At 46.6% G+C, this 26,188-nt stretch overlaps 1 protein-coding gene across 4 annotated transcripts; it reads left to right on the top strand.

Annotated features, from left to right (window-relative positions):
- Window positions 1-9: 9 nt before the first annotated feature.
- LOC143957122 (uncharacterized) lies at window positions 10-23,806 on the top strand. Of its 4 annotated transcripts, none has more exons than XM_077467269.1 (8): window positions 10-166; window positions 5,615-5,731; window positions 7,252-7,349; window positions 7,931-8,033; window positions 9,044-9,139; window positions 9,409-9,491; window positions 17,757-17,868; window positions 21,812-23,806. In XM_077467269.1, the coding sequence occupies exons 2-8, from the start codon at window positions 5,698-5,700 to the stop codon at window positions 22,963-22,965; spliced, it is 1,680 nt and encodes a 559-aa protein (XP_077323395.1). In that variant the 5' UTR covers window positions 10-166; window positions 5,615-5,697; the 3' UTR covers window positions 22,966-23,806. The 4 variants fall into 4 exon arrangements, with proteins under 4 accessions (XP_077323395.1, XP_077323397.1, XP_077323398.1 ...); XM_077467271.1 differs by having other exon boundaries at window positions 14-166; window positions 5,638-5,731; XM_077467272.1 differs by lacking the exon at window positions 10-166 and having other exon boundaries at window positions 3,603-5,731; window positions 9,044-9,143.
- Window positions 23,807-26,188: the final 2,382 nt, after the last annotated feature.

Raw genomic sequence — 26,188 nt, 5'->3', positions numbered from 1 at the left:
CGTCATAAAGAACTTCCATTCTTAACTATGAAAAACGTGTCCTCAGGCCTGGGGAGGTGGCGGCCATTTTGTTGTAGCTCACGGGAAGCGGAGAGCGACTCCAGCAGTATGAAAATCCCCCTGGAGGGGGTGTTATCTTGGAGAGTGTGTGTCCAGTGAGGAGGAGGTAACGATGTCTTCTTATTATGAGAGAAGGGTGTCCCAGCACTGTGTGTGGATTGGATGGGGGGGGGGGGGGGGGGCATGTCACCTCCAAACATCATCATTTTCCTACACTTCCTCTGATGTGGAGAACATTAGATGGTCACCTCATCTGGGACTAATGTTGAGCTCCTCTGGTGTTGATGAGCTTCTCTGGGGGCAAACTGTGAGTTCTTCTGGGGTTGATGCTGAGCTGCTCTGTGGATGGAGAACTCCTTGGGGTTGATGCTGAGCTCCTCTGGGGATAATGTTGAGCTCCTCTGGGGTTGATGCTGAGCTCCTCTGGGGCAAACTGTGAGTTCTTCTGGGGCTGAAGCTGAGCTCCTCTGTGGCTGATGGAGAGCTCCTTGGGGTTGATGCTGAGCTCCTCTGGGGTTGATGCTGAGCTCCTCTGGGGTTGATGCTGAGCTCCTCTGAGGTTGATGCTGAGCTCCTCTGGGGTTGATGCTGAGCTCCTCTGGGGCAAACTGTGAGTTCTTCTGGGGCTGAAGCTGAGCTCCTCTGTGGCTGATGGAGAGCTCATTGGGATTGATGCTGAGCTCCTTGGGGTTGATGCTGAGCTCCTCTGGGGCAAACTGTGAGTTCTGGGGCTGAAGCTGAGCTCCTCTTGCTGATGGAGAGCTCCTTGGGGTTGATGCTGAACTCCTCTGTGGCTGATGGAGAGATCCTATGGGTTGATGCTGAGCTCCTCTGTGGCTGATGGAGAGATCCTATGGGTTGATGCTGAGCTCCTCTGTGGCTGATGGAGAGCTCCTTGATGTTGATGCTGAGCCCCTCTGTGGCTGATGGAGAGATCCTATGGGTTGATGCTGAGCTCCTCTGTGGATGGTGAGCTCCTTGGGGTTGATGCTGAGCTCCTCTGTGGATGGAGAGCTCCTTGGGGTTGATGCTGAGCTCCTCTGGGGTTGATGCTGAGCTTCTCTGGGGATAATGTTGAGCTCCTCTGGGGTTGATGCTGAGCTCCTCTGGGGCAAACTGTGAGTTCTTCTGGGGCTGAAGCTGAGCTCCTCTGTGGCTGATGGAGAGCTCCTTGGGGTTGATGCTGAGCTGCTCTGTGGATGGAGAGCTCCTTGGGGTTGATGCTGAGCTCCTCTGTGGCTGATGGAGAGATCCTATGGGTTGATGCTGAGCTCCTCTGTGGCTGATGGAGAGCTCCTTGATGTTGATGCTGAGCCCCTCTGTGGCTGATGGAGAGATCCTATGGGTTGATGCTGAGCTCCTCTGTGGATGGTGAGCTCCTTGGGGTTGATGCTGAGCTCCTCTGGGGCAAACTGTGAGTTCTTCTGGGGCTGAAGCTGAGCTCCTCTGGCTGATGGAGAGCTCCTTGGGGTTGATGCTGAGCTCCTCTGTGGCTGATGGAGAGCTCCTTGGGGTTGATGCTGAGCTCCTCTGTGGCTGATGGAGAGCTCCTTGGGGTTGATGCTGAGCTGCTCTGTGGATGGAGAGCTCCTTGGGGTTGATGCTGAGCTCCACTGGGGATAATGTTGAGCTCCTCTGGGGTTGATGCTGAGCTCCTCTGGGGCAAACTGTGAGTTCTTCTGGGGCTGAAGCTGAGCTCCTCTGTGGCTGATGGAGAGCTCCTTGGGATTGATGCTGAGCTCCTCTGGGGTTGATGCTGAGCTCCTCTGAGGTTGATGCTGAGCTCCTCTGGGGCAAACTGTGAGTTCTTCTGGGGCTGAAGCTGAGCTCCTCTGGCTGATGGAGAGCTCCTTGGGGTTGATGCTGAGCTCCTCTGCGGCTGATGGCGAGATCCTATGGGTTGATGCTGAGCTCCTCTGTGGATGGTGAGCTCCTTGGGGTTGATGCTGAGCTCCTCTGTGGATGGTGAGCTCCTTGGGGTTGATGCTGAGCTCCTCTGTGGATGGAGAGCTCCTTGGGGTTGATGCTGAGCTCCTCTGGGGATAATGTTGAGCTCCTCTGGGGTTGATGCTGAGCTCCTCTGGGGCAAACTGTGAGTTCTTCTGGGGCTGAAGCTGAGCTCCTCTGTGGCTGATGGAGAGCTCCTTGGGGTTGATGCTGAGCTCCTCTGTGGCTGATGGAGAGCTCCTTGGGGTTGATGCTGAGCTCCTCTGTGGCTGATGGAGAGCTCCTTGGGGTTGATGCTGAGCTGCTCTGTGGATGGAGAGCTCCTTGGGGTTGATGCTGAGCTCCACTGGGGATAATGTTGAGCTCCTCTGGGGTTGATGCTGAACTCCTCTGGGGCAAACTGTGAGTTCTTCTGGGGCTGAAGCTGAGCTCCTCTGTTGCTGATGGAGAGCTCCTTGTGGTTGATGCTGAGCTCCTCAGGGGTTGATGCTGAGCTCCTCTGGGGTTGATGCTGAGTTCCTCTGGGGCAAACTGTGAGTTCTTCTGGGGCTGAAGTTGAGCTCCTCTGGCTGATAGAGAGCTCCTTGGGGTTGATGCTGAGCTCCTCTGTGGCTGATGGAGAGATCCTATGGGTTGAGGCTGAGCTCCTCTGTGGATGGTGAGCTCCTTGGGGTTGATGCTGAGCTCCTCTGGGGTTGATGCTGAGCTCCTCTGGGGTTGATGCTGAGCTCCTCTGGGGTTGATGCTGAGCTCCTCTGGGGTTGATGCTGAGCTCCACTGGGGATAATGTTGAGCTCCTCTGGGGTTGATGCTGAACTCCTCTGGGGCAAACTGTGAGTTCTTCTGGGGCTGAAGCTGAGCTCCTCTGTTGCTGATGGAGAGCTCCTTGTGGTTGATGCTGAGCTCCTCAGGGGTTGATGCTGAGCTCCTCAGGGGTTGATGCTGAGTTCCTCTGGGGCAAACTGTGAGTTCTTCTGGGGCTGAAGTTGAGCTCCTCTGGCTGATAGAGAGCTCCTTGGGGTTGATGCTGAGCTCCTCTGTGGCTGATGGAGAGATCCTATGGGTTGATGCTGAGCTCCTCTGTGGATGGTGAGCTCCTTGGGGTTGATGCTGAGCTCCTCTGGGGTTGATGCTGAGCTCCTCTGGGGTTGATGCTGAGCTCCTCTGGGGTTGATGCTGAGCTCCTCTGGGGTTGATGCTGAGCTCCACTGGGGATAATGTTGAGCTCCTCTGGGGTTGATGCTGAACTCCTCTGGGGCAAACTGTGAGTTCTTCTGGGGCTGAAGCTGAGCTCCTCTGTTGCTGATGGAGAGCTCCTTGTGGTTGATGCTGAGCTCCTCAGGGGTTGATGCTGAGCTCCTCTGGGGTTGATGCTGAGTTCCTCTGGGGCAAACTGTGAGTTCTTCTGGGGCTGAAGTTGAGCTCCTCTGGCTGATAGAGAGCTCCTTGGGGTTGATGCTGAGCTCCTCTGTGGCTGATGGAGAGATCCTATGGGTTGATGCTGAGCTCCTCTGTGGATGGTAAGCTCCTTGGGGTTGATGCTGAGCTCCTCTGGGGTTGATGCTGAGCTCCTCTGGGGTTGATGCTGAGCTCCTCTGGGGTTGATGCTGAGCTCCTCTGGGGTTGATGCTGAGCTCCTCTGGGGTTGATGCTGAGCTCCTCTGGGGATAATGTTGAGCTCCTCTGGGGTTGATGCTGAGCTCCTCTGGGGCAAACTGTGAGTTCTTCTGGGGCTGAAGCTGAGCTCCTCTGTGGCTGATGGAGAGCTCCTCTGGGGTTGATGCTGAGCTCCTCTGGGGTTGATGCTGAGCTCCTCTGGGGATAATGTTGAGCTCCTCTGGGGTTGATGCTGAGCTCCTCTGGGGCAAACTGTGAGTTCTTCTGGGGCTGAAGCTGAGCTCCTCTGGCTGATGGAGAGCTCCTTGGTGTTGATGCTGAGCTCCTCTGTGGCTGATGGAGAGATCCTATGGGTTGATGCTGAGCTCCTCTGTGGATGGTGAGCTCCTTGGGGTTGATGCTGAGCTCCTCTGTGGATGGAGATTTCCTTGTGGTTGATGCTGAGCTCCTCTGTGGATGGAGAACTCCTTGGGGTTGATGCTGAGCTCCTCTGGGGATAATGTTGAGCTCCTCTGGGGTTGATGCTGAGCTCCTCTGGGGATAATGTTGAGCTCCTCTGGGGTTGATGCTGAGCTCCTTTGCTGCAAACTGTGAGTTCTTCTGGGGCTGAAACTGAGCTCCTCTGTGGCTGATGGAGAGCTCCTTGGGGTTGATGCTGAGCTCCTCTGTGGCACACGGTTGGACTTTCCGACGGAAAATGTGCGATCAGATCGCGTTGTCGGAAAATCTGAACGTGTGTGGGCTCCATCAGACTTTTTCCATCGGAATTTCCGACACACTGCCCAGTTTATAGTCCCGATGTACGTGTTTGACGTCACCTCTTTTAGAACGATCGGAAATTCCGACAACTTTGTGCGACCGTGTATGCAAGACAAGTTTGGGCCAAAATCCGGCGGAAGAAATCTGATGGATTTTGTCATTGGAATGTCCGACTGTGTGTACAGGGCATAAGAGTACAGCTGCTGGTACCACAAAGGGTCCCAATACACACATTTCAATTTACACCAGGTCATAGCATCTTTAGTAAACAGATCTGTATCCTTTTAATTCTGTTGGACCTGTGTGGCCCTTGAATCCACAGGAGACACACATAATATTCAGTGCTATAGAGGATTGACAGAGACTGCTGGAGATGGTCGGAGACTGGTGATATGCTGTGAGTGTAGTTGAAGGCTGGAGATAGTCCTCAGGAGACTTTTTTTAAAGATTGGTAATAATTGATGGGCAATGGCATGTTCTGACTAGGCTCCAAACCCACATGTATGAGCCCACCAGGAAGATGTTACCCGTATGAGACAATCATATTCGGCTGGGGCATTCCCCTCTCACAGCCGCACTTATAAAAGGGGTGTGTATACAAGTGGTTGCAGGGCGGGGAATGCCCCAGCCACATATGATTGGCAGTTTTCTGGTGGGCTTGTACATGTGGGTTTGCACCCTAGCCAAAACACACACAAGCTCATCACTGCTGAGGATATGCTACATGAGACCGCTAGAGATCTCTGCCAGCTCCTTTATAAAGCAATGCCGGCTTCTGGAGCCCCTGGGCGCTCTGTCGGGATCAGAGAGTTGGACACCAGAGGTCTTTGGTATAATAAATAAGGTTGGAATCTTACCTTATTCCTCACCCCCCTGGCACTAGTCACCCCCAGTATGTCTTGCTCCATCAAGCTCCTTGTATGTGTTGTGATGTCGGAAAATCTGTGATGGGTCAAGCAACAAAGAGTAGTGGCTCCATGGAATCAGCCATGCGGTGGGCAGGAGGTCTTATAATGGTAAATCTGTCTACTTAAGGCCTGCAAAGAGAGAGGCTTTTTTAAATTATTTTCTAGGACAAAGAGAAGAAATTACAATGCCATAGGAACACCAGCAGCTTCTGATATGTCTGTGTAGGGTCTATGGTGAGGAAGATGAAGGTCCCCAGTTGGGCAGTAATTATTGTTTTATGATAAATACTGGCATCTTTCTAATGCTGTAATGCTTGCTGTAGGCCAACCTTTACTCCATGTACAGACTCAGACATACAGAGAAGGAGGAACATATACAAGGAGCTGAGGAACTGTAGAAGACATCATGATGGAGAACTGGCTGCCCCTCACATCACCGGGTAAGAGGAAACTTCCATTTCTTGTAAAAGGAGAGAAGAGTATAGAGCAGTGGTTGCCAAACTGTGGTCCAGGGACCAGATGTGGCTCTTCACTTGCCTTTATCAGGCCCTTGAGGCACTATTCCTCCCACTGGCACCAATTATGAGGCACCAATCCTTCCAGTGACACCAATGATGGGGCATAATTCTTCCCACTGACACTTATGATGGGGCATCATTCTTCCCACTGACACCAATGATGGGGCATCGTTCCTCCCACTGACACCAATGATGGGGCATCGTTCCTCCCACTGACACCAATGATGGGGCACCATTCCTCCCACTTACACCAATGATCGGGCATCGTTCCTCCAACTTACACCAATGATGTGGCATAATTTCTCCACTGACACTAATGATGGGGCATCATTCCTCCCACTGACACCAATGATGGGGCATTGTTGCTCCAACTTACACCAAAGATGGGGTACCATTCCTCCCACTGACACCAATGATGGGGCATCGTTCCTCCCACTGACACCAATGATGGGGCATCGTTCCTCCCACTGACACCAATGATGGGGCACCATTCCTTCCACTGACACCAATTATGGGGAACCATTCCTCCTAATGACACCAATGATGGGGCACCATTCCTTCCACTGACACCAATGATGGGGAACCATTCCTCCCACTGACACTAATGATGGGGAACCATTCCTCCCACTGACACCAATGATGGGGAACCATTCCTCCCACTGACACCAATGATGGGGAACCATTCCTCCCACTGACACCAATGATGGGGAACCATTCCTCCCACTGACACCAATGATGGGGAACCATTCCTCCCACTGACACCAATGATGGGGCATCATTCCTCCCACTGACACCAATGATGGGGCATCATTCCTCCCACTGACACCAATGATGGGGCACCATTCCTCCTAATGACACCAATGATGGGGCACCATTCCTCCCATTGACATCAATGATGGGGCACCATTCCTCCCACTGACACCAATGATGGGGCACCATTCCTCCCACTGACATCAATGATGGGGCACCATTCCTCCCACTGACACCAATGATGGGGCACCATTCCTCCCACTGACACTAATGATGGGGCACCATTCCTCCCACTGACACCAATGATTGGCCACCATTCCTCCCACTGACACCAATGATTGGCCACCATTCCTCCCACTGACACCAATGATGGGGTGCCATTCCTCTTAATGACACCAATGATGGGGCACCATTCCTCCCACTGACACCAATGATGAAGCACCATTCCTCCCTTTGACACCACTTATAGGGCACCATTCCTCCCACTAAAACCATGGATGGGGCATTGTTTATTCCCACTGGCCACAGTCCCCCTACACACCCCCCCCCCCAAAGCCAAAAGGATATAAAACTGTCCATTTGTTCAAAAGGTTTGGAGACCCCCTGGTATAGCGGATCCACTTAGATACACTTATCCTCTGATACAAAGACATAGAAACAATGTATTCAGTCAGTGTGTGTGTTTCCTACAGATGGATCCAGCAACAGAAATCCCCCAGAGAGATGTCCCCGTCCTCTGTATTCCCGGGACTCCACACAGGAACATCAGGAGATCCCTCAGGAGGATCAGGTAGGTGGGACTGGGAGTCTTAATTAAATTTTAACCTGAAGTTTAGGTTTGAATTTTACAGCATAGTTAGATTCAGTCTAAAGTTCAGTTCAGCCTAAATCAAATTAGTTCAGCCTAAATTGAATACCTGACCAATTCCCGGAGAAGCTGCAAATCACTGTAGTAGTTGCAGCTACTACACTGATAGCAGTGGTCTTCGCGGTCCAGGGCCAAGTGGCTGCCCTTCTTCATAGTAACCACAGGGGATTGATTGCTTATTAATGCCGCTATTCAGAGTATGCCTTGTATTTTGAATTTTTTTTTCAACAATGGATACAAGACATTCTCTGATTGGATGAGGGGGAGAGACAGGGCATTGGTGTCACGACCTCCTCCTGGACCCAAAAGATGTCTGCTATCACTGTAATAGTGTCAACAACTACAGAGATTTGCAGGTTCTCCAGGGATCGGTTAGATATAAAATATGCATAGTCACAAGCTGGACCAATGGAACTATGCTATAAAATCATAGCTAGAGTTCAGTTTTCATTTTCTTATGTTTTATCGTAAATCATAAATGGGAGGTCATTCTGTATTTGCAGGTTGAAGACCTAAATATTATTAAAGTTGAACATGATGAAGAGCCGTATGGGAGAGATGATGATCCATGTAAGGAGAATGAAGATCCTCCAGAGATCAGCACAGGTGAGTAATAAACACTAAATCCAGAGAAGAGTCCCAGATTCTCCTTGTTCAGTCACTACAACAATCTCTTATTTTTAATAGCACCCCCAACAAAAAAAACTGCAAAAATGCACTTGACTCAGTGCCAAAAAAAGGTACATAAGCTACTTTTGTGCCAAACACGTTGCGTCCTTCGGGTGTGAATACAGTCTCAATCCAGAGAAGAGTCCCAGATTCTCCTTGTTCAGTCACTACAACAATCTCTTCTCCTCCCCCCTCTTCTGTCAGTAGACAGTAAGGCCCCTTTCACACTGGGGCGGTTTTCAGGCGCTACAGCGCTAAAAATAGCGCCTGTGTAGCGCCTGAGAAAACCGGCCCCTTTAACTATAGTGTGAAAGTCGGAGGGCTTTCACACTGGAGCGGTGCGCTGGCAGAGCGGTGAAAAAAGTCATGCTAGCCGCATCTTTGGAGCGGTTGAAGGAGCGGTGTATTCACCACTCCTAAACCGCTCCGACCCATTGAAATCAATGGGGCAGCGCGGCTATACCGCCGGCAAAGCGCCGCTGCAGCGGGTTAAAACCGCCCTGCTAGCGGCCGCATACCGCCGCTAAAATGACGGTAAAGTGCCGCTAAAAATAGCGGCGCTTTACCTCCGACGCCCGCACCGCACCAGTGTGAAAGGGGCCTAATGGGGAGACAGTATGTGCCCAGTGAGGGAGTTAGGAGCCATCAGCCTCTATTACGCCAGCCATAGTTGGTTTGAATCTTGGCTTGTTTAGCAGGGACTGCCCGATATCCAATCCATCTATGGGCAGGCTGATTGTACCCAAAACAATCCATCGATCGACTTGTTTGCAGGAAAGAAAATTGCATCATCTATGGCCTGATTAGACTCCGGCTCTCCTCCTCACATCATGTCATTGTGTGTTACCAGCCAAGAGACGTGACCAGTCTCCCCCCACACACACACACTCTCTGGGGTCTCTCATACATCTCAGTACAGGGGGCTTCACTCTCATCTTTATTCACAGACACCAGAGAGACTCCAAAAAATGGCAAAGCTAAAAAAGAGGAAGAGGAACACGTGGGCATTAAAGAGGAGGAAACTCTTATTGAGGTTGGCGCGGGTAAGTAAGTAACTACCAATTACATTTGGAAAAGATTCAAGGATCATCCTTGATTCAAAGGACATTGGGTGGGATTTACTATAACTGGAGCACACAGAATCTGGTCCAGCTGTGCATGATAACCAATCAGCTTCCAGGTTTTATTGTGAAAACTTAATTGAACAAGCTAATTGGTTACTATGCAGAGCTGCAGCAGATTCTTTGTGCACCAGTTTTAGTGAATCCCACCACCCCCCCCTATTGTCTTTTGGTTTGTGTGTTTCCTACAGATGGATCCAGTGACAGAAATACTTCTAGTCCTTCTTATTCCGAGCATTCTATGGAGGAAGATGACATCTCCGAGGATAATGAGGTGAAATAATGTAATGGTCTTAAAAATATCAAATGCGGCAGCCTTGCTGTTCCTCTAAAAAGTAATCCGCAAGATCTCCGAGAGCTGAGATATTAACCACTTAGCGCAAATCGATGTCATTGTACGTTGGTATTTTGATGCTAAATACCGTTGTTATGGCAGCAGCTAGCTGCCATAACCCTGGTATTGTCAACAACGGCGAGCTTCTGGCTTTCAGATAAAAGTGGTCTTGTGACCCAATTTTTTTTTTTTTTTTTTAAAGAACAGTGTAACAAAAAAAAGTAAAATGAATAAAAAAAAAAAAAAATGTTTAAAGCTCCCCGTCCCGCCGAGCTCACGCGCAGAAGCGAACGCATACGTAAGTCACGCCCGCATGTGAAAACGGTGTTCAAACCACACATGTGAGGTATCGCCACAATCGTTAGATTGAGAGCAATAATTCTAGCCCTAGACCTCCTCTGTAACTCTAAACATGTAACTTGTAGAAATTGCCTATGGAGATTTTTAAGGGTCAAAGTTTGTTGCCATTCCATGAGTGGGAGCAATTTTGAAGCGTGACATGTTGGGTATCAATTTACTTGGCATAACATCATCTTTCACAATATAAAAAAAAAAATCAGGCTAACTTTACAGTTGTCTTATTTTTTTTTTTTTTTTTTTTTACAATATTTTTATTCAATTTTCAACAAAAGAAATTACAAAATCAGTATCTGACATTGTCGATGCATAAAAGCACAAGAAAATAATACGGAATAATGCAACTATAAAAAAGGGAGGAGGAAAGAAACAGTTGTACATGTGTAAAGCAGCAAGGGTAATTCAAAGGGTTACAGACCCAACCCCTCCAAGTAGTTATCCCGCATCTTGCTCCTAATTGGGGTCCAGAGCAGTATCTGAGCCCCCGTTATCCAATCCTCCCTTTTTTTGGCTTCAGTGCCACAGTACCTCCTAAATATATGACAATAAAAGAAAAAAAATAAGAAGGAAGAGGGGGTACGGGCACTTGTGTTTTCAAGTGCACTCATTTGAACGAAAATAGCTATAGTAAGAAAGGATAAAGAAGTAAGAAATAAAAAGCAAGAAGAGGAAAGAAGGAAAAAGAAGAGGAAGAAGAAGAAGAAGAAGAAGAAGAAGAAGAAGGATGCACTCCAGTTCCCGGGGACCACCCCCCAGCCCTACATCAGAAGGACTCCCTTTACTCAGTTACCAGATCTCTAATCCAAGGTTCCCACACTCTATTAAACCAAGCCATTCTGTCAGCAAGTATTGCCGATAAGCGTTCATTCACCATTATCCAGGACAATTTTGCTTTAAGTAAGTAAAACGGAACAATTGGTGATTTCCACGATTTAGCTATGGAGATCCTCGCTGCCACAAAGATAAAAGTTATTAGCCTGCTCATTGGCTTTGAAGCCCCTTCTACGGGGCGTCCCAGCAGCGCGTGCAGGGGCGACTTGCGGAGGTTCACTCGGGTCAAAGAATATATAAAATTGTATGTGCGTATCCAAAACCGTCGCACCTTCGGGCACGACCACCATATATGGTACATTGTACCATCCGCATTACAGCCCCTAAAACACCGCGGAGACGCCCCAGGAGCGAAGGTGGCCAGACGGGCCGGAACCATATACCACCTCATCAACACCTTATAGTTTGCTTCAATCAAAGATGTGTTAATGAAAGATTTTGATGCACTTCGTATTACTTTGTTCCACTCCTCCATCGTCAAAGTGACGTGCATATCTCCTTCCCATCTCTCCATGTATGGCAATTTCTGAGAAGGGGGGAACAAAATATTGTATAGCCGAGATATGTGACCCGTGAGGCCGTCGTACGTCCTACAAATAGTTTCCATCGGGGTGTATGTGGTGAGTGCAGAAGTACGACTCAGTGACGCCAAAAAGTGCGCTATTTGAGTATAGCGATAGAATTCTGTCCTCGGAAGCTGATACTTTTCTTGCAGGGACGCTCGCGACAGAGCCCCCTTATGGTCACACAAGTCGGCTATCCGAAGTAAACCCTTGTTGGTCCACCATGAAAACTCTTGGGGGCGAAGACCCGGGGCGAACACCGGGTTGTTAAGCAAAGGGGCTAGCGGGGCATGTCCGGATCTGAAGTTATGGGTTGTAGTTAGCCTATCCCACAAATTTAGAGAGAAGGACAAGGTCGGGCACATCACCGTGGGCCGGTCCTTAGCTCTCATCCACATTAAGTGACTAATTTCTTTTCCTGGAAATTGAGAGGATTCTAGCTGCATCCAGAGCGGCCTGTCTCGATTAGTATGGAACCGAATTAATTGTGAAATTAGTGCCGCCTGGTGATATTTAATCAAATCCGGCATACCCAAGCCACCCCCCACCTTTGGTGTATACATAGTCCGTCTATTCACCCTAGGCCTTCCGTGCTCCCATATAAAGTCCAACAGTTTACCCTGGAACCTCTGAAGTTCTCGCCTATCAACAGAGATAGGTAGGGACCGGAACAGGTAAAGTACTTTAGGTAAGACTGTCATCTTAATGGAGCACAACCTGCCAAACCATGACGGAGAGTTATTCGACCATCGTGTAAGATCAGCAGAAATTCTTTTGAACAGAGGGGGAAAATTATGTTTATACAATGACGTGAGAGTAGGGGTCAGTGTGATACCTAAGTATGGTAAGGTCTTGTCTTGCCATTGGAATGGAAAAGAGCTCCGTAGAGCACGGACAATATGCGGTTGTAGGGACACATTAAGTGCCTGAGATTTGGAGTGGTTTACTTTTAACCCTGTAAATTTTGTAAAATGTTGCAATACCTTGTGCAAATTAGGTAAAGAGGTGACTGGGGAGGAGAGGAGCAATAAGATATCGTCTGCGAACAAGGCGCATTTATGTTCCCGTCCGCCACTTGTGACACCCAATATATCTGGATGTGCCCGGATTTTAATAGCTAATGGCTCCAAAGCTAAAATAAACAATAGGGGAGACAGGGGGCACCCTTGGCGGGTCCCTCTGCGTATATGTATATTTGGTGACTGGTGCCCTTTGATCATTAGATTCGCCGTAGGGGTGTCATAAATCATTTTAAGCGTAGTCAAGAAACTCGGTCCGAATCCATATTTACCCAAAATAAAAAACAAGTAATTCCAGGACAAGGAATCAAACGCCTTATGCAGGTCAAGAGAGACCAGTAGTGCTCCTCTCTGTCCCCCTCCATCCCAACCCGAGTTCAATGCAGAGATAAGATCAATGACCCGTCTGGTCTGATCTGGGGCTTGTCTAGTAGGGACAAACCCAGACTGGTCCGGGTGAATATAGTGTGCTAGGAACCCATTTAAACGTGTAGCCATTATCTTGGTCATTAATTTGAGGTCCACGTTAATTAAAGAAATGGGCCGATAGTTAGTACAATCACCGTGGTCCTTGTTTGGCTTGGGAATTACATGGATGTAAGCCCTATTCTCGTGTGGAGGCAAAGGGCAACCCCTGCGTAGCTCATTGTAGTAAGAGCAGAGGTAAGGAGTCAGGATCTCACTATATTTACGGTAATAGTGGCCCGAGAGGCCGTCAGGGCCCGGCGATTTAGACGGACGCAGGGATTTGATGGCCGCCGCTATTTCCCTCTCTGTAAACTCTGACTCCATTATCGCTGCATGTTCTCCCGATAACGTGGGGAGCGGTAAATCCCGCAAAAATGCTTCGGCCTCTTGTATATTAAGATCATTGGGAGAATCGTACAACTGAGAATAAAATGTGTAGAATTCCTGCACAATGAGCTGAGGGTTTTGGGATGCGTGGCCATTTGTAAGTCTCAATTTAGGGGGTGCTGGATTAAAGGGTCTTGGATTGAGCCTCCTAGCTAGTAGGGTGTTAGGTTTGTCTCCGAGAGAATAGTAGCGATGCCTATTCCATCTGACATACTTGTCCGCTCTGGTTGTGAGGCTCAAATTTAAAGCCAAACGTGCTGCGTCGATCTGGCTCCTAAGATCTAATTGCGGGTTGGCTTTTTGTGCCTGAGTTATGTCTAACAGCTCCTTTTCTTGCTGCTGAATCAGCCGGTCTCTCTCCCGTTTGGTTCTGGCAGATATTTGTATCAGCTTGCCCCGAACAGTGGCCTTATGGGCCGCCCACACTATAGAGGGAGAAGTGTCTTCACAGGGGTTGTCCTGAAAGTAGTGACGTAAAGTTTTTTCTATTTCGTCAGCAATGAGTGGGTCATTCAATAAAGATTCGTTTAATCTCCACGCGGTCGAGCACGGTCCGGCCCATAAGCCCCTCAGGACCACCTGGACCATAGAGTGGTCAGACCACGCTACAGGGATAATACTAGACTCCAAGACATGGGGGAACAAAGGGGACAAAGTAAACAAATGATCTATACGGGAATATGTTTTATGCACTGGAGAATAAAACGTATAATCCCTAACCGAAGGATGTACATTACGCCAGAGGTCGATGAGGTCATAACTGTGTATTAAACGAGCTATTTCGCAGCTATGTTTTGGGGTATGTTTCAGAACAGGCTTCCCCAGATTAGACCTATCCAAGATCCGATCCAGGGAAGCATTACTGTCGCCCCCGAATACAACCTGGCCGGCGACATGAGGCATCACCACTTTTAACATTGCCCGGAAGAAAGATAATTGACCCGTGTTAGGGGCATAATATGAGAGAAAGGTGACTACGCTATCATCTATCTTCCCGACCACTAGAATATATCGACCTTCCCTATCCTTTATAACAGTAGTTGGGGTGAAAGGGACTCGTTTCGCGAAGCATATAGCCACCCCCCTTTTTTTATCGGGTCCACTAGACAGGAAAGCCATGGGGTATCTGACATTTAGGCATTTTGGGGCTGAGTTCCTTGAGAAGTGTGTTTCTTGTAATAATAGGACGTCCACCTTCATTTTATGGTATTGGTGAAAAGCTTTTGCCCTCTTGGTCGGGGAATTCAGGCCTTGTACATTATGTGTCACTATGGAATAAGTCAGTTGTGGGTTATTGGTCATGATGGTTTAGCAGGTTGTACTCACTGTATTGCTGTCGGAGGCGGACCCCGCCGAGGCCGTCTGGACTTCCCGGCTGGATCCTGTCCCGGAACCAGAGCGCATCCGTAGAGTAACAGGATAGAGAAAGAAAAGAGCGGAAAAAAGACGGAAGGTTAGCAATAGAACAATAAAAATAAAAATAGAACTCCTCGTTCATTGCCACCACAAGGATGACAAAGGTAACTAAAATTACTACTAAAAGTAACCGGCACACTGTCTGGCAGTGCACCTATTGGGGCACTAAGTCCCTCCTGTTTGTCATGGAGTTGTCCCCACTAAAAGTGTAGCAACAAGTCCACCACGAGTGGCATGCGTCCTCCTCCGGCTCTAAAAAACACGGCTGTCGAAGGGGTCAAGCCAGCCCGCCGCCGAAATCAAGGCAACCTCAGAAAAACAAAAACAACTTAAAATTGGAGAGCTTAACATAAGGATCAGTCTCCCTCAAGCCATTCAGGAGAGGAAACCAATAAACTCGAGTATAATAATTCTCTAAGCAACCGTGAAGGAACACTCCCCCCCCCCCCCGAAGAATTAGGGATGACATAAAAAGGTCTAGAAGAAGCCATCACCTCCATACAGAGGGGCAATAGCCTCGCACAGTCCGGAGGGGGGGGGGGAGGAACACGCAGCAAATAATAAAACAAAACAGGAAACAAAACAACAAAACAAATACAAAAACCAGGGGAAAAACTCCCTGAAGAGACACAGGATAGCGTCCGAGTCCCAGTGAAACATCAAGTGCAATCTTGACAGGGCCCATCAGGGCCAATTTAGGTTAGAGAGGTCCCATGGCTGGTCAGGTGACCGACTGAGACTTCCTAGCCCTTGACCTGCCTTGTTGTAACCACAAAGGTGAAACTGGTCGACCCTCATCCACAGGGGAGTTGGAGGCATGAGGTTCCAAAGGAAGTAGGCCTAGATTCTGGAGCAGCGCCTCCCCAGACTGAAAGTCAGAGAAGGAATGGGTTTTGCCCTTATAGGCGAATGTCAATCTAAAAGGGAAAGACCATCGGTACTTGATACGGTGTTCGATGAGTTGAGTCAGAAGCGGTTTCAGTGTTCTCCTTTTTTGGATCGTCGACGGAGCTAGGTCCGCGAAAATCTGGATCGAGTGTCCCGCCATAGTGATATCACCTCTCTGTCTTGCTTCCAGCATGAGCCTTTCTTTAATTCGGTAAAAATGAGGTTTGACTATCACATCTCGCGGCAGTCCATCCGCTCTCGGGGCGGTCAGGGCTCTGTGAGCCCTGTCCAGCTCTAGCTGATGGGGGGAGATATCTGGTATCAATTCCTTCATCAAGGCGTGGATCGATTCTTCTAAGTTCGCCTCAGTCTCTGGGAGACCCCGTACTCGAAAATTGTATCTCCGAGATCTGTTCTCCAGATCCTCAATCTTTGCGTTCGCTTGGTCAAGTTGGTCCTGAAGAGATGTAATCATTTTAGAGTTCTGGTTCACTCGCCTTACCGTACCATCCATTTTAGTTTCAATGGTGTCCAGCCGTTCTCCAATGTTTTGAAAGTCGGTTTTCATGCCCGTTGTGATTATATCACATGCTTTAGACAGTTCTTGTTGCAACAGGGCAGAAAATCTGGCCAACAGGACAGTGTCCCCTGAATATGCGGCTATAGGGGCGGGATGCTGGGCAGGCTCGTTTCCATTTTGACTCAACACAGCTTCAGCCATTTCGGCCATCTGCCTGTCTGTGGAGGAGGCCGGGGAGCCCGTGAACAGTATAGCGTGTTCAGGAGAGTCTGACAGGGGAGACAATTGAGGGTGTCCCCTCTGTGAAGAAAAAAGGTCCTCCTGGGACTGGGATGAGAAGGGATCCCTGTGGACTTCAGCCTGGGTGATAAGGCTAGAGCGGGGCAATGCTGTCAGTAAGCCCTGTCCACCTCCTCGTGCTGTGCCCCCCCTCTCCCCCTCCTGCATAACTGGAGGGGAATAAGCATAGGCTGGGTCAGCATCAGTCTCTCTGGGGTCCCGTGCTACCTGGGGTCGCTGGGTTTCAGCCTTAGAGCCAACTGTATTCTCCTCTCCCCGCAGCAGCTCAGCCTGTGTCAGGCGCTGCGGGGGGGGCTGTGGGCTGCCGTTCTGCCTGTCTCTCCTCCCGGGCGCCATCTTGGGTTGTTGTGAGGCCTGTGAGGTGCGGGGCTTACGGGTCTGCTGGGAATGCCTTCGTTTGCTGGAGCCGTTCCCCGTTGCCCTCCGCTGCATCCTCCGCTCGCGGGAGACTGGGACAAGATCCGACCGCGTTCCGGGCGTCCCCCCTCGCTAAATCTTGCTGAAATTCGCCGGAGGAATGCGGAGCTGGATCAGAACATGTCCGATCGCGGCGCCGCGCGCATGCGCACTCTCCAGTTGTCTTATTTTTTAAGTCAAAAAAGTGTATTTTTTATAGGATTATTGCGCTTGTAAGACCGCTGTGCAAATGCAGCGTGACATGAAGTATTGCAACAACCGCCATTTTATTCTCTAAGGGGTCGAAAAAAAATATATAATGCTTTATATATATATATATATATATATATATATATATATATATATATATATATATACTGTATACACACATTAACTGATTTTAACTTGTAAACCACAAGTGTCAAAAAGAGGCTCGGTCCTTAATGCGGAGCTCCACCCTAAAGTGGAACTTCCACTTATTCCTTCCCCCCCCCCCCCCCCCTCCAGTGCCACAATTGGCACCTTTCAGGGGGGAGAGGGGTGCAGATACCTGTATACTACAGGTACCTGCACCCACTTACAGGCATAGATAGCCGCAGAGCCGCCGCCCCCCTCCCCCATTGTGTTCTGGGAAACACACAGTTCTCAGAACACAACGGGGACCAGTGAAGACGCACAGCACGACTCGCGCATGCGCAGTAGGGAACCGGGCAGTGAAGCCGCAACGCTTCACTTCCTGATTCTCTAACTGAGGATGGCATCGGGGGCAGCCGAGAGACAAGTGATTGCTCGTCATCTGCTGCAGACATCGCGGGCACCCTGGACAGGTAAGTGTCCATTTATTAAAAGTTGCAGAAGCTGCAGTATTTGTAGCTGCTGGCTTTTAATATTTTTTTTTAAGGTGGAACACCGCTTTAAGTGGTTAATGCCAAATTCTTTCCCTTACAGCTGGTGTATGTGTATATTTAGTCAGTATGACACAACTCTAACACATTTAGATATATATATATATATATATATATATTGTGTGTTTTATCTGTATTGCTTTGTGGTTTTTCAGGATGAAAACCTGATTCATTTTAAAATCAAGGTTAAAGAGATTGCAGAGGAGACATCTGTACGGGGTGATGGACCAGGTGATGACATTGGAGATCCTCCGGAGATCGGCACAGGTGAGTTATGAACATAAAATACCAACAGGTTTCTCTTGTTAAGCCAGTATAGTACCCTACCGTTACATGTCATGAAGAATTTTGTGTTGAATGTCTTGTAGAGAAGCACATCAGCTCTGACAGTGTGAAGTAAAGAATTAAAGTTGTTGGAAGGTGTAATCCAGTAACTGGCTTTAGAGTAAGGCAGGCCACAGATGAAGTGATACCAGCCACTAGCGATAATCGTATGTAAAATCTGGCAGGCTGGTTGTACCCAAGCTGATTGATCAATCAACTTGGTACATTCAGCCTGCCTGTACATGGTTTGAATCTCGGCCAGTTCCTGCTAAACCGGCCTGAGATTTGAACTGTCTATGGCCAGTCTTATGCCCCACACACAGTCGGACATTCCGACCACAAAATCCATCTGATTTTTTCCAACGGATTTTGGCCGAAACTCGTCTTGCATACACACGGTCGAACAAAGTTGTCGGAAAATCTGATAGTTCAGAATGAGGTGACGTAAAACGAGTATGACGGGACTACGTAGAGGCCAGTAGCCATAGCTTTCGTCTCCATATTTTTTCTGAGCATGCGTGGCACTTTGTGCGTCTGAATTCTCTACACACGATCGGAAAGAGTCCGATCAGATTTTGTTGTAGGAAAATTTTAGATCCAGCGCTCAAACATTTTCCATCGAAAATTTCGACAGAAAAAGTTCGATAGAGCCCACACACGATCGGATTTTCCGACAATATAATCCGATCAAACTTTTTCTGTTTGAATTTCCGACCGTGTGTATGTGGCATTAGAGTGTAAAGATAATGGCAGTTTTTGCTGGTAATCCAAAGCTGTAAATTGCTAAGCATGAGACCAAAAACTTTTTTTTTTTTTTTTTTCACAATTCGGCAAATTCCAAACAATATCTTGAAACACACACCATGTAATTTATCTTATTAATCTCCGTTCTCTCCCCTCCAATAGCAGGGTGAAGGCAGAAGGGCAGGGGAAACAGAAAAAAGAAACATTAAAAGAAAAAACAAAAGAAAAAATCCCCAAAACATGAGGGAAAAAAAGGGAGGAGGGGGGAGAATAGGATAGAAAAAAGAACAAGCAAGTAAAACTGTCAGGGGGTGCAGAAAAAGTAAGATTAATTAGTATTAATCAATAAATCCTATTCTGACTTGATATTGGAGTCTGAAATTATCACATAATATAACTTATTATTCTTAAATTCAAACCATTTTGCCCATGTCTTAAGATATTTCCTGGTCAGCCTTTTATTTCTACAAGTTATTTCTTCCATTAGACGGCCCTTCGTAGCTACTGTGAGATAGTAGTAGGTATTAAGCATTTTCCCCAATATAGTGGGATCGGAAATTTACAGGCAGTTAACAAATATGGAATCATAGACATCTTATATTGGTCTGTTGTTTTGTGCAGTGAAATAAAAAAGTCAGTGATCCAGATCTAGTTGCTTGCCCCAATATCAGAGAAATTCGCCACTTCCTCCCAAAATGGGCAGATCTTAGGGCAACATGTCACGCTTCAAAATTGCGCCCGCTCGTGGAATTATATTTAGATATAAATCCAAAACGGGTATGGAGGCACTCGTGGGTTTGAAAAGAAGATCAAAACAGCAGAGTTTTTATTGTGGCTCAGTCCATCTTTCACAATTCTTGGATTAAGTGAGATGGACTGAACTTTATCGAAACATTGACACTAAAAACTTTTTTTGGTTTTGGATTTGTATAGATTTCTTTACTGGTAAGCACTAGAGCATTTAGCTCAAACATAGAGTGCCGTGACTACCCTTTGGACTAGTTCCCACTAGTCTGATTTCGCTGGGGATTTTTTTTTTGTGTTTGCTATATTTACATATGGAGAAATGATTCCTAGAGTACTATGGTTTAGCCAAAGTTACAGTGAAACCAACAACGCAACCATCTGATCTGGAAGGACACAATGTTACCCATTTGGCTTAAAGTGGTTGTAAAGGCACAAGGTTTTTTACCTTCATGCATTCCATGCATGAAGGTAATAAAAACCTTCTGTGTGCAGCAGCCCCCCTAATACTTACCTGAGCCCCCTCTGGACCATGAGAATCTTGTCTCTCCAGGGACTCGCACTTCTGATTGGCTTTTTGCAGCAGTGGGAGCCATTTGCTCCCACTGCTGTCAATCACAGCTAGTGAGCCAATCAGGAGATGGGAAAGGGTGGGGGCCGTGCTGCGGCTCCATGTGTGAATAGACACACAGAGATGTGGCTCGGGAGCACGCCTGCTTGGGTCCCCTTATTGCAAGCTCCTTACTGTGGGGGCAGGAGGGAGGGGCCAGGAGTGCCCACGGGGGGGGGGGACCCAAGCAGATGAGGATCCTGGCTGCTCTGTGCAAAACCACTACACAGAGTGTATAACATGTTCTTTATTTAAAAAAACAAAACAAAAAAAAAACAAAAAAACAAGAATCACTTTAAAGAGCTTTTGTTAAAAAATGGGTAAATAGACAAAAAATTGAAAAAGAGCCTGTTTGTTTAGAAGGACAATTAGGAATTGTAACCACTTGCCGCCCACCATATAGCAAAATGACGGCGTCAAAGTGGTTTCAATATCTTGACCAGACCAAAAAAAAATATTTAAAAAAAATATATATATATAGATATATATAGATAGATAGATAGATATAGATATTAGGGCTGCCACGACGAGTCAATGTAATCGATTACGTCGACGTGCGTGCAGGGCGTCGATGCGTCACACTGTCCTCCTCTCTCTTCTGTGTCCCCCCTCCGTGCATCTGTCCTCCTCTCTCTTCTCCCCCTCCGTGCTGCCATCCCCCTCGGTATCTCAGGATGGAGAGCGGAGGTAGAAGCCGGTAAACCCGGCTGCTTTGTTTTCAGAATGGACAGAGTCAGTGACCACTGACTTTGTCCATTCACATAACTGAAACATTGTAACCTCCTGTGATTACGACGTCTCAGTTAATGAATGGAGAGAAGCCGCTGTCTTCTCTCCATTCATTATCAGTGCAGCAGAGGCTACAGAGAAAGGGACTGGGGAATCTGTGTCCATAGTCCATTTCCCTGTCTCAAATGGGAGATGTCAGAGATCTGTTAAGACCCCTGATATCTCACCATAGCCCCCCCAAGAGGGCCGATAAAAAAACATTGCAATAAATAATTAAAAAATAAACAAACACACTGACCCACCCCACACACCCTCCCCCTTAAAAAAAGAAAGCATTAAAAAAAAAAAATTCTAAAAATTCATGAACTTCTGAAAATAAAATAAAAAGCTAAGATAAAAGAATTATATATATATATATAATCTTTTATCTTAACTTTACAAAAAATTAGTACATAAAAAAGGTAAGATAAAAGAATATAACTACATACATATATATAATATATATATGTATGTACTAGTTATATTCTTTTTTTTTTATTATTTATTTGTTTATGTACTTATCATTTTTTGTACAGTTATTCAAAGGATTAATTAGCTAATCAAAAAATAAATAAATAATCGATATATATTAGTCGACAGACAAACTAACAGACTGCACATTAACCACTTCAATACTGGGCACTTATACACTTTCCTGCCCAGACCAATTTTCAGCTTTCAGCGCTGTCAAACTTCGAATGACAATTGTGCGGTCATGCTACATTGTACCCAAACAAAATTTTTATAGTTTTGTTCCCACAAATAGAGCTTTCTTTTGGTAGTATTTGATCACCTGGGATTTTTATTTTCTGCTAAACAAATAAAAAAAAATCGAAAATTTTGAGAAAAAAAAAGTTTTTTCTTTTTTGTTTCAGTTACAAAACTTAGTCCTCATCACAATCAATAAAGAATATACGAAAACCCACTAAAATAGAAAACCACTATGCTGTCTATTAAACTATACCCTGTCGTTTTATTAGGCATAAATTCTTATTACCATTCATACTTTATTTTCTGTAGATGGGCAATACAGGAGGTATGCAATGGAGAAACCTCCATCTTTCTCTCCAGATGATGATGAAATTGAAGATGAGGACATCACCTCTGATTCTTCAGAAGAAAACGCCATTACCCCAGATCTCCATCCAGCACACAATAATGCACATCTACCATCTAATCCCTCTAAACACGGAGGGCCTCTATCTGTCCCGTCTTGCGCAGTTACCCATCCGGCAGCTCGTAGAGGGGGCAGAATGTTTCTGTGTTCTGAATGTGGTGAATCTTTTTCCGAGAGGGCAGAACTTACTGCGCACAAAAAATCTCATGCGGAAACTAAGACCTTTTCATGTTCAGACTGTGGCAAATCTTTTAACAAGAAAGGAAACCTCATGGCTCATCGGCGGACCCATTCAGGGGAGAAGCCTTACTCATGTTCCGAATGCAGCGAATGCTTTTCTTGGAAGATTCAGCTGATCAGGCATCAGACTACGACCCACCCAACCGAGAATCCGTTTTCCTGTTCCGACTGCGGTGAATGCTTTACCGAACGGGGAACCCTCATCTCGCATCAGAAGACTCACACGATGGAGAAGCCATATTCATGTCCTGACTGTGATAAAAGTTTTGCCTGGAAAGCCCAACTGATCAGACACCTGAGAAGTCACACGGGAGAGAAGCCACATGCATGTTCTGAATGTGGGAAGTCATTTCCCCGAATTTCAGCTCTTAACCGGCATAAAAAAGTTCACACCGGAGAAAAGCCATATCCATGCTCGAGGTGCGGGAAGTGTTTCACTGAAAGGTCATACCTTGCCATCCACGAGCGAACCCACACGTCTGAGAAGCCGTTTTCCTGTTCCGAGTGCGGAAAGTGTTTTGCCCAGACTGGAAATCTTTTTGCTCACCAGAGGACTCATTTGGGGGTAAAGCCGTATTCGTGCTCTGAGTGTGGAGAGAGCTTCTCCCGGAAGTCTTCCCTTATCACGCATGAGATTGTTCACACAGGAGAGAAGCCGTTTTCCTGCGAAGAGTGCGGAAAGTGTTTTACCCAACGAGGAACCCTAATATTGCATCAGAGGACTCACACTGGTGAACGACCCTATTCGTGCTCAGAGTGCGGGAAACGGTTTCCAAGGAGGGACTACCTCATCTCACACCTGATTTCTCACAGGTGACATAGGGTTCCTGCTTCAGGACGGGGCAGCCAAGTGGCTGTATGTGTGTGCTGACTCTTTTATTCCTTTACAAAATAATTATAGAATTGTATTACAAATACAAATGGGATTAAAAGCATAAAGAAAAATCGCTTCTCCTGTTCCACAAAAACCAAAACATTTATTTTCCAACTTTTTCTTCCAGTAAAGGTGAACCCGATGACAAACAAGCTTATACAGTGCCTTGAAAAAGTATTCATACTCCAAACTGGACCTCTTATGGCTTTCTTTCAACAATGGCTTTCTTCTTGCCTAGCTTGTGTCCCTTGGCCTTCATGGTGCTGTTTGTTCACTAAGGGTCTCTAACAAACCTCTGAGGGCTTCAAGGAACAGCTGTATTTATATTGAGATTAAATTACACACAAGTGGACTCTATTTACTAATTAGGTGGACTCCTGAAGACAATTGGTTCCACTAGATTTTAGTTAGGGGTATCAGAGTAAAGGGGGCTGAATACAATTGCATGCCACGTGTTTCACATATTTATTTGTAAATAAAAATTGAAAACCATTTATCATTTTCCTTCCAGTTCCAATTATGCATCACTTTGTGTTGGTCTATCACATAAAATCCCAATAAAATACATTTACGTTTTTGGTTGTAACGTGACAAAATGTGGAAAATTTTAAGAGGTGAATACTTTTTCAAGGCGCTGTATGTCCACAGACAGCAATAAAAACCTACAGGGCAGCTAATCTTTGACCCAAATCTGGAAATTTCTTTGGTTAAAGTTATACTTTCACTTTTGGAAAGTGAATCAGCGTCATGATATAACTTCAATAAAACTTTATTAAATCACAAAGTCTTGTATTCACAAACGGGCTTGATTCTACATAGCTTGTAACAATAAACCCATCCAGAATGAGATCTGCTCAAATGTCTATAAGCGGGAAATCTTCATTGCCAATCCTGCCTGACAACACGTGATCGGTTTCTACAGCATGCACCCTGGCTGATATTTTTCATGTGCAGACCTTCTTCATCAGAGCTATGGCACTTAAAGCGGGATTCCACCCTAAAGTGGAACCTCCGCTGATCGGAACCCCCCCCCCCTCCGGTGTCCCAGTGACAGCGCGGAGATTTCCTATTGCGCGGCGCGGCTCGCGCATGCGCAGTAGGGAACCGGGAAGTGAAGCCGATTCGCTTCACTTCCTGATTCCTTCACCTAGAATGGTGACTGCAGCAGCCGAGAGCCGAGCGGTCGATCGGCCTCGGCTGCCGGCATCGCTGGAACCCGGGACAGGTGAGTGTCCATTTATTAAAAGTCAGCAGCTGTAGTATTTATAGCTGCTGGCTTTTAATATTTTTTTTTTTTGGTGGAATCCCTCTTTAAGCTCTGGCAATGCTAGAGTGGACAATAATATGATTTTTGCACCCACCGTAAAATCCATTTTGGAGTTCATTAAAGGCATTGTAAACTCCCTACCTGCACCTTGAGTTTTTCACCTGCATAAGGTGTGCGTTGATCATGTAGTTTCATGGTGTCATTTGTTGCCCAGTATGCACAGACTATATAGTAGAATAAATATTCATAATCCAGTGTCAGAGGTTTCTGTATAACCACTTAACGACCAGCGCACGACGATGTACGTCCTATTTTTGAAGAGGGATATCTCGGTAACGGCAGCAGCTGCTGCCACAACCGAGATATCCATCTCTTCAGGCGCCGGTCATCTGTACGATAACGGTGGTCTCCACGGCAGATTCGCCGCGAGATCACCGCTATCGGCGGCGGGAGAGGTGCCTCCCGCCGCCCTCCCGCACCTTCCGCCGCTTACCGGAGCCGTTGGTAGCGGCGGAGGCGATCGGGTCCTTTTGCTAGCTGGGTATGGAGACGAGTGAGGCTAAGATGGCCCCCACTCGTCTCTATACCATAGGGGGGCGGAAGTGACGCCAAAACGTCACTTCCGCCCATACCTCTTAAAGGTATATATATTTTTTTAAATGTAATTTTTTATTATTTTTTTTTTTTTTGTTGCATTTTAGTCCAAATATGAGATCTGAGGACTTTTTGACCCCAGTTCTCATATTTAAGAGGACCTGTCATGCTTTTTTCTATTACAAGGGATGTTTACATTCCTTGTAATAGGAATAAAAGTGATCCATTTTTTTTTTTTTTTAAAACAGTGTAAAAATAAATAAAATCAATTAAAATAAATAAGGTTTTTAAAAACACCCCGTCACGACGAGCTTGCGCACAGAAGCGAGCGCATACGTGAGTAGCGCCCGCATATGAAAACGGTGGTCAAACCACACATGTGAGGTATCGCCGCGATCGGTAGAGCGAGAGCAATAATTCTAGCCCTAGATCTCCTCTGTAACACAAAAAATGCAACCTGTATAATTTTTTAAATGTCGCTTATGGAGATTTTTGAGGCTAAAAGTTTGACACCATTCCACGAGCGGGCGCAATTTTGAAGCGTGACATGTTGGGTATCAATTTACTCGGCGTACCATTATCTTTCACAATATAAAAAAAATTGGGCTAATTTTACTGTTGTCTTATTTTTTTTATTCAAAAAAAGTGAATTTTTTCCAAAAAAAGTGCGCTTGTAAGACCGCTGCGCAAATACGGTGTGAAAAAAAGTATTTCAATGACCGCCATTTTATTCTCTAGGGTGTTAGAAAAAAACAATATAAAATGTTTGCGGGTTCTAAGTAATTTTCTAGCAAAAAAAACTGTTTTAAACATGTAAACACCAAATCTGAAAAAGAGGCCTGGTCCTTAAGTGGTTAAACACGAGGAATGCCGAATGGGTCTGCACAGGTAATGTCTCTGTCTGTAGTCTAAGAACTGACACTTCCTATGATGAAACTACATGTCCTACAATCCCTCGATCTAGAGCCCTGTAGCTGAGCGCTAAACAGTAATTAGATCTGGCACAAACAGGTAGAGCAATGAGCAGAGTTTATAATGCTGGAAGAGATGTGTTTTTATCACATTAGCACTCCCACATTTGTGATGCAACACAAGAGGAATGGCAAGGCATGCACTGGAGGCTGTGTGGCCCATGACTAGCTAGGTGTATGAATACATGAACATAAGGGAATTGATCAGCCATGACACAACAAACTGCGGCCACAACAAGTGAGCCCATCATTATAAGCAAACAAACAGCACAGGGAATATAACTACACCAACTTCTAGTTAAAAGAATGAAAACGCTTGAAAGTGTACAATGTC

The sequence above is a fragment of the Lithobates pipiens genome, unplaced genomic scaffold (genome assembly GCF_037356315.1).
Source record: "Lithobates pipiens isolate NorthernLeopardFrog02 unplaced genomic scaffold, aLitPip1_a1.2 Scaffold_51, whole genome shotgun sequence".
In the NCBI taxonomy this organism is placed as follows: domain Eukaryota; kingdom Metazoa; phylum Chordata; class Amphibia; order Anura; family Ranidae; genus Lithobates; species Lithobates pipiens.
The sequence above is the reverse complement of the archived record's forward strand: the minus strand, read 5'-3'. Positions and strand labels throughout refer to the sequence as shown.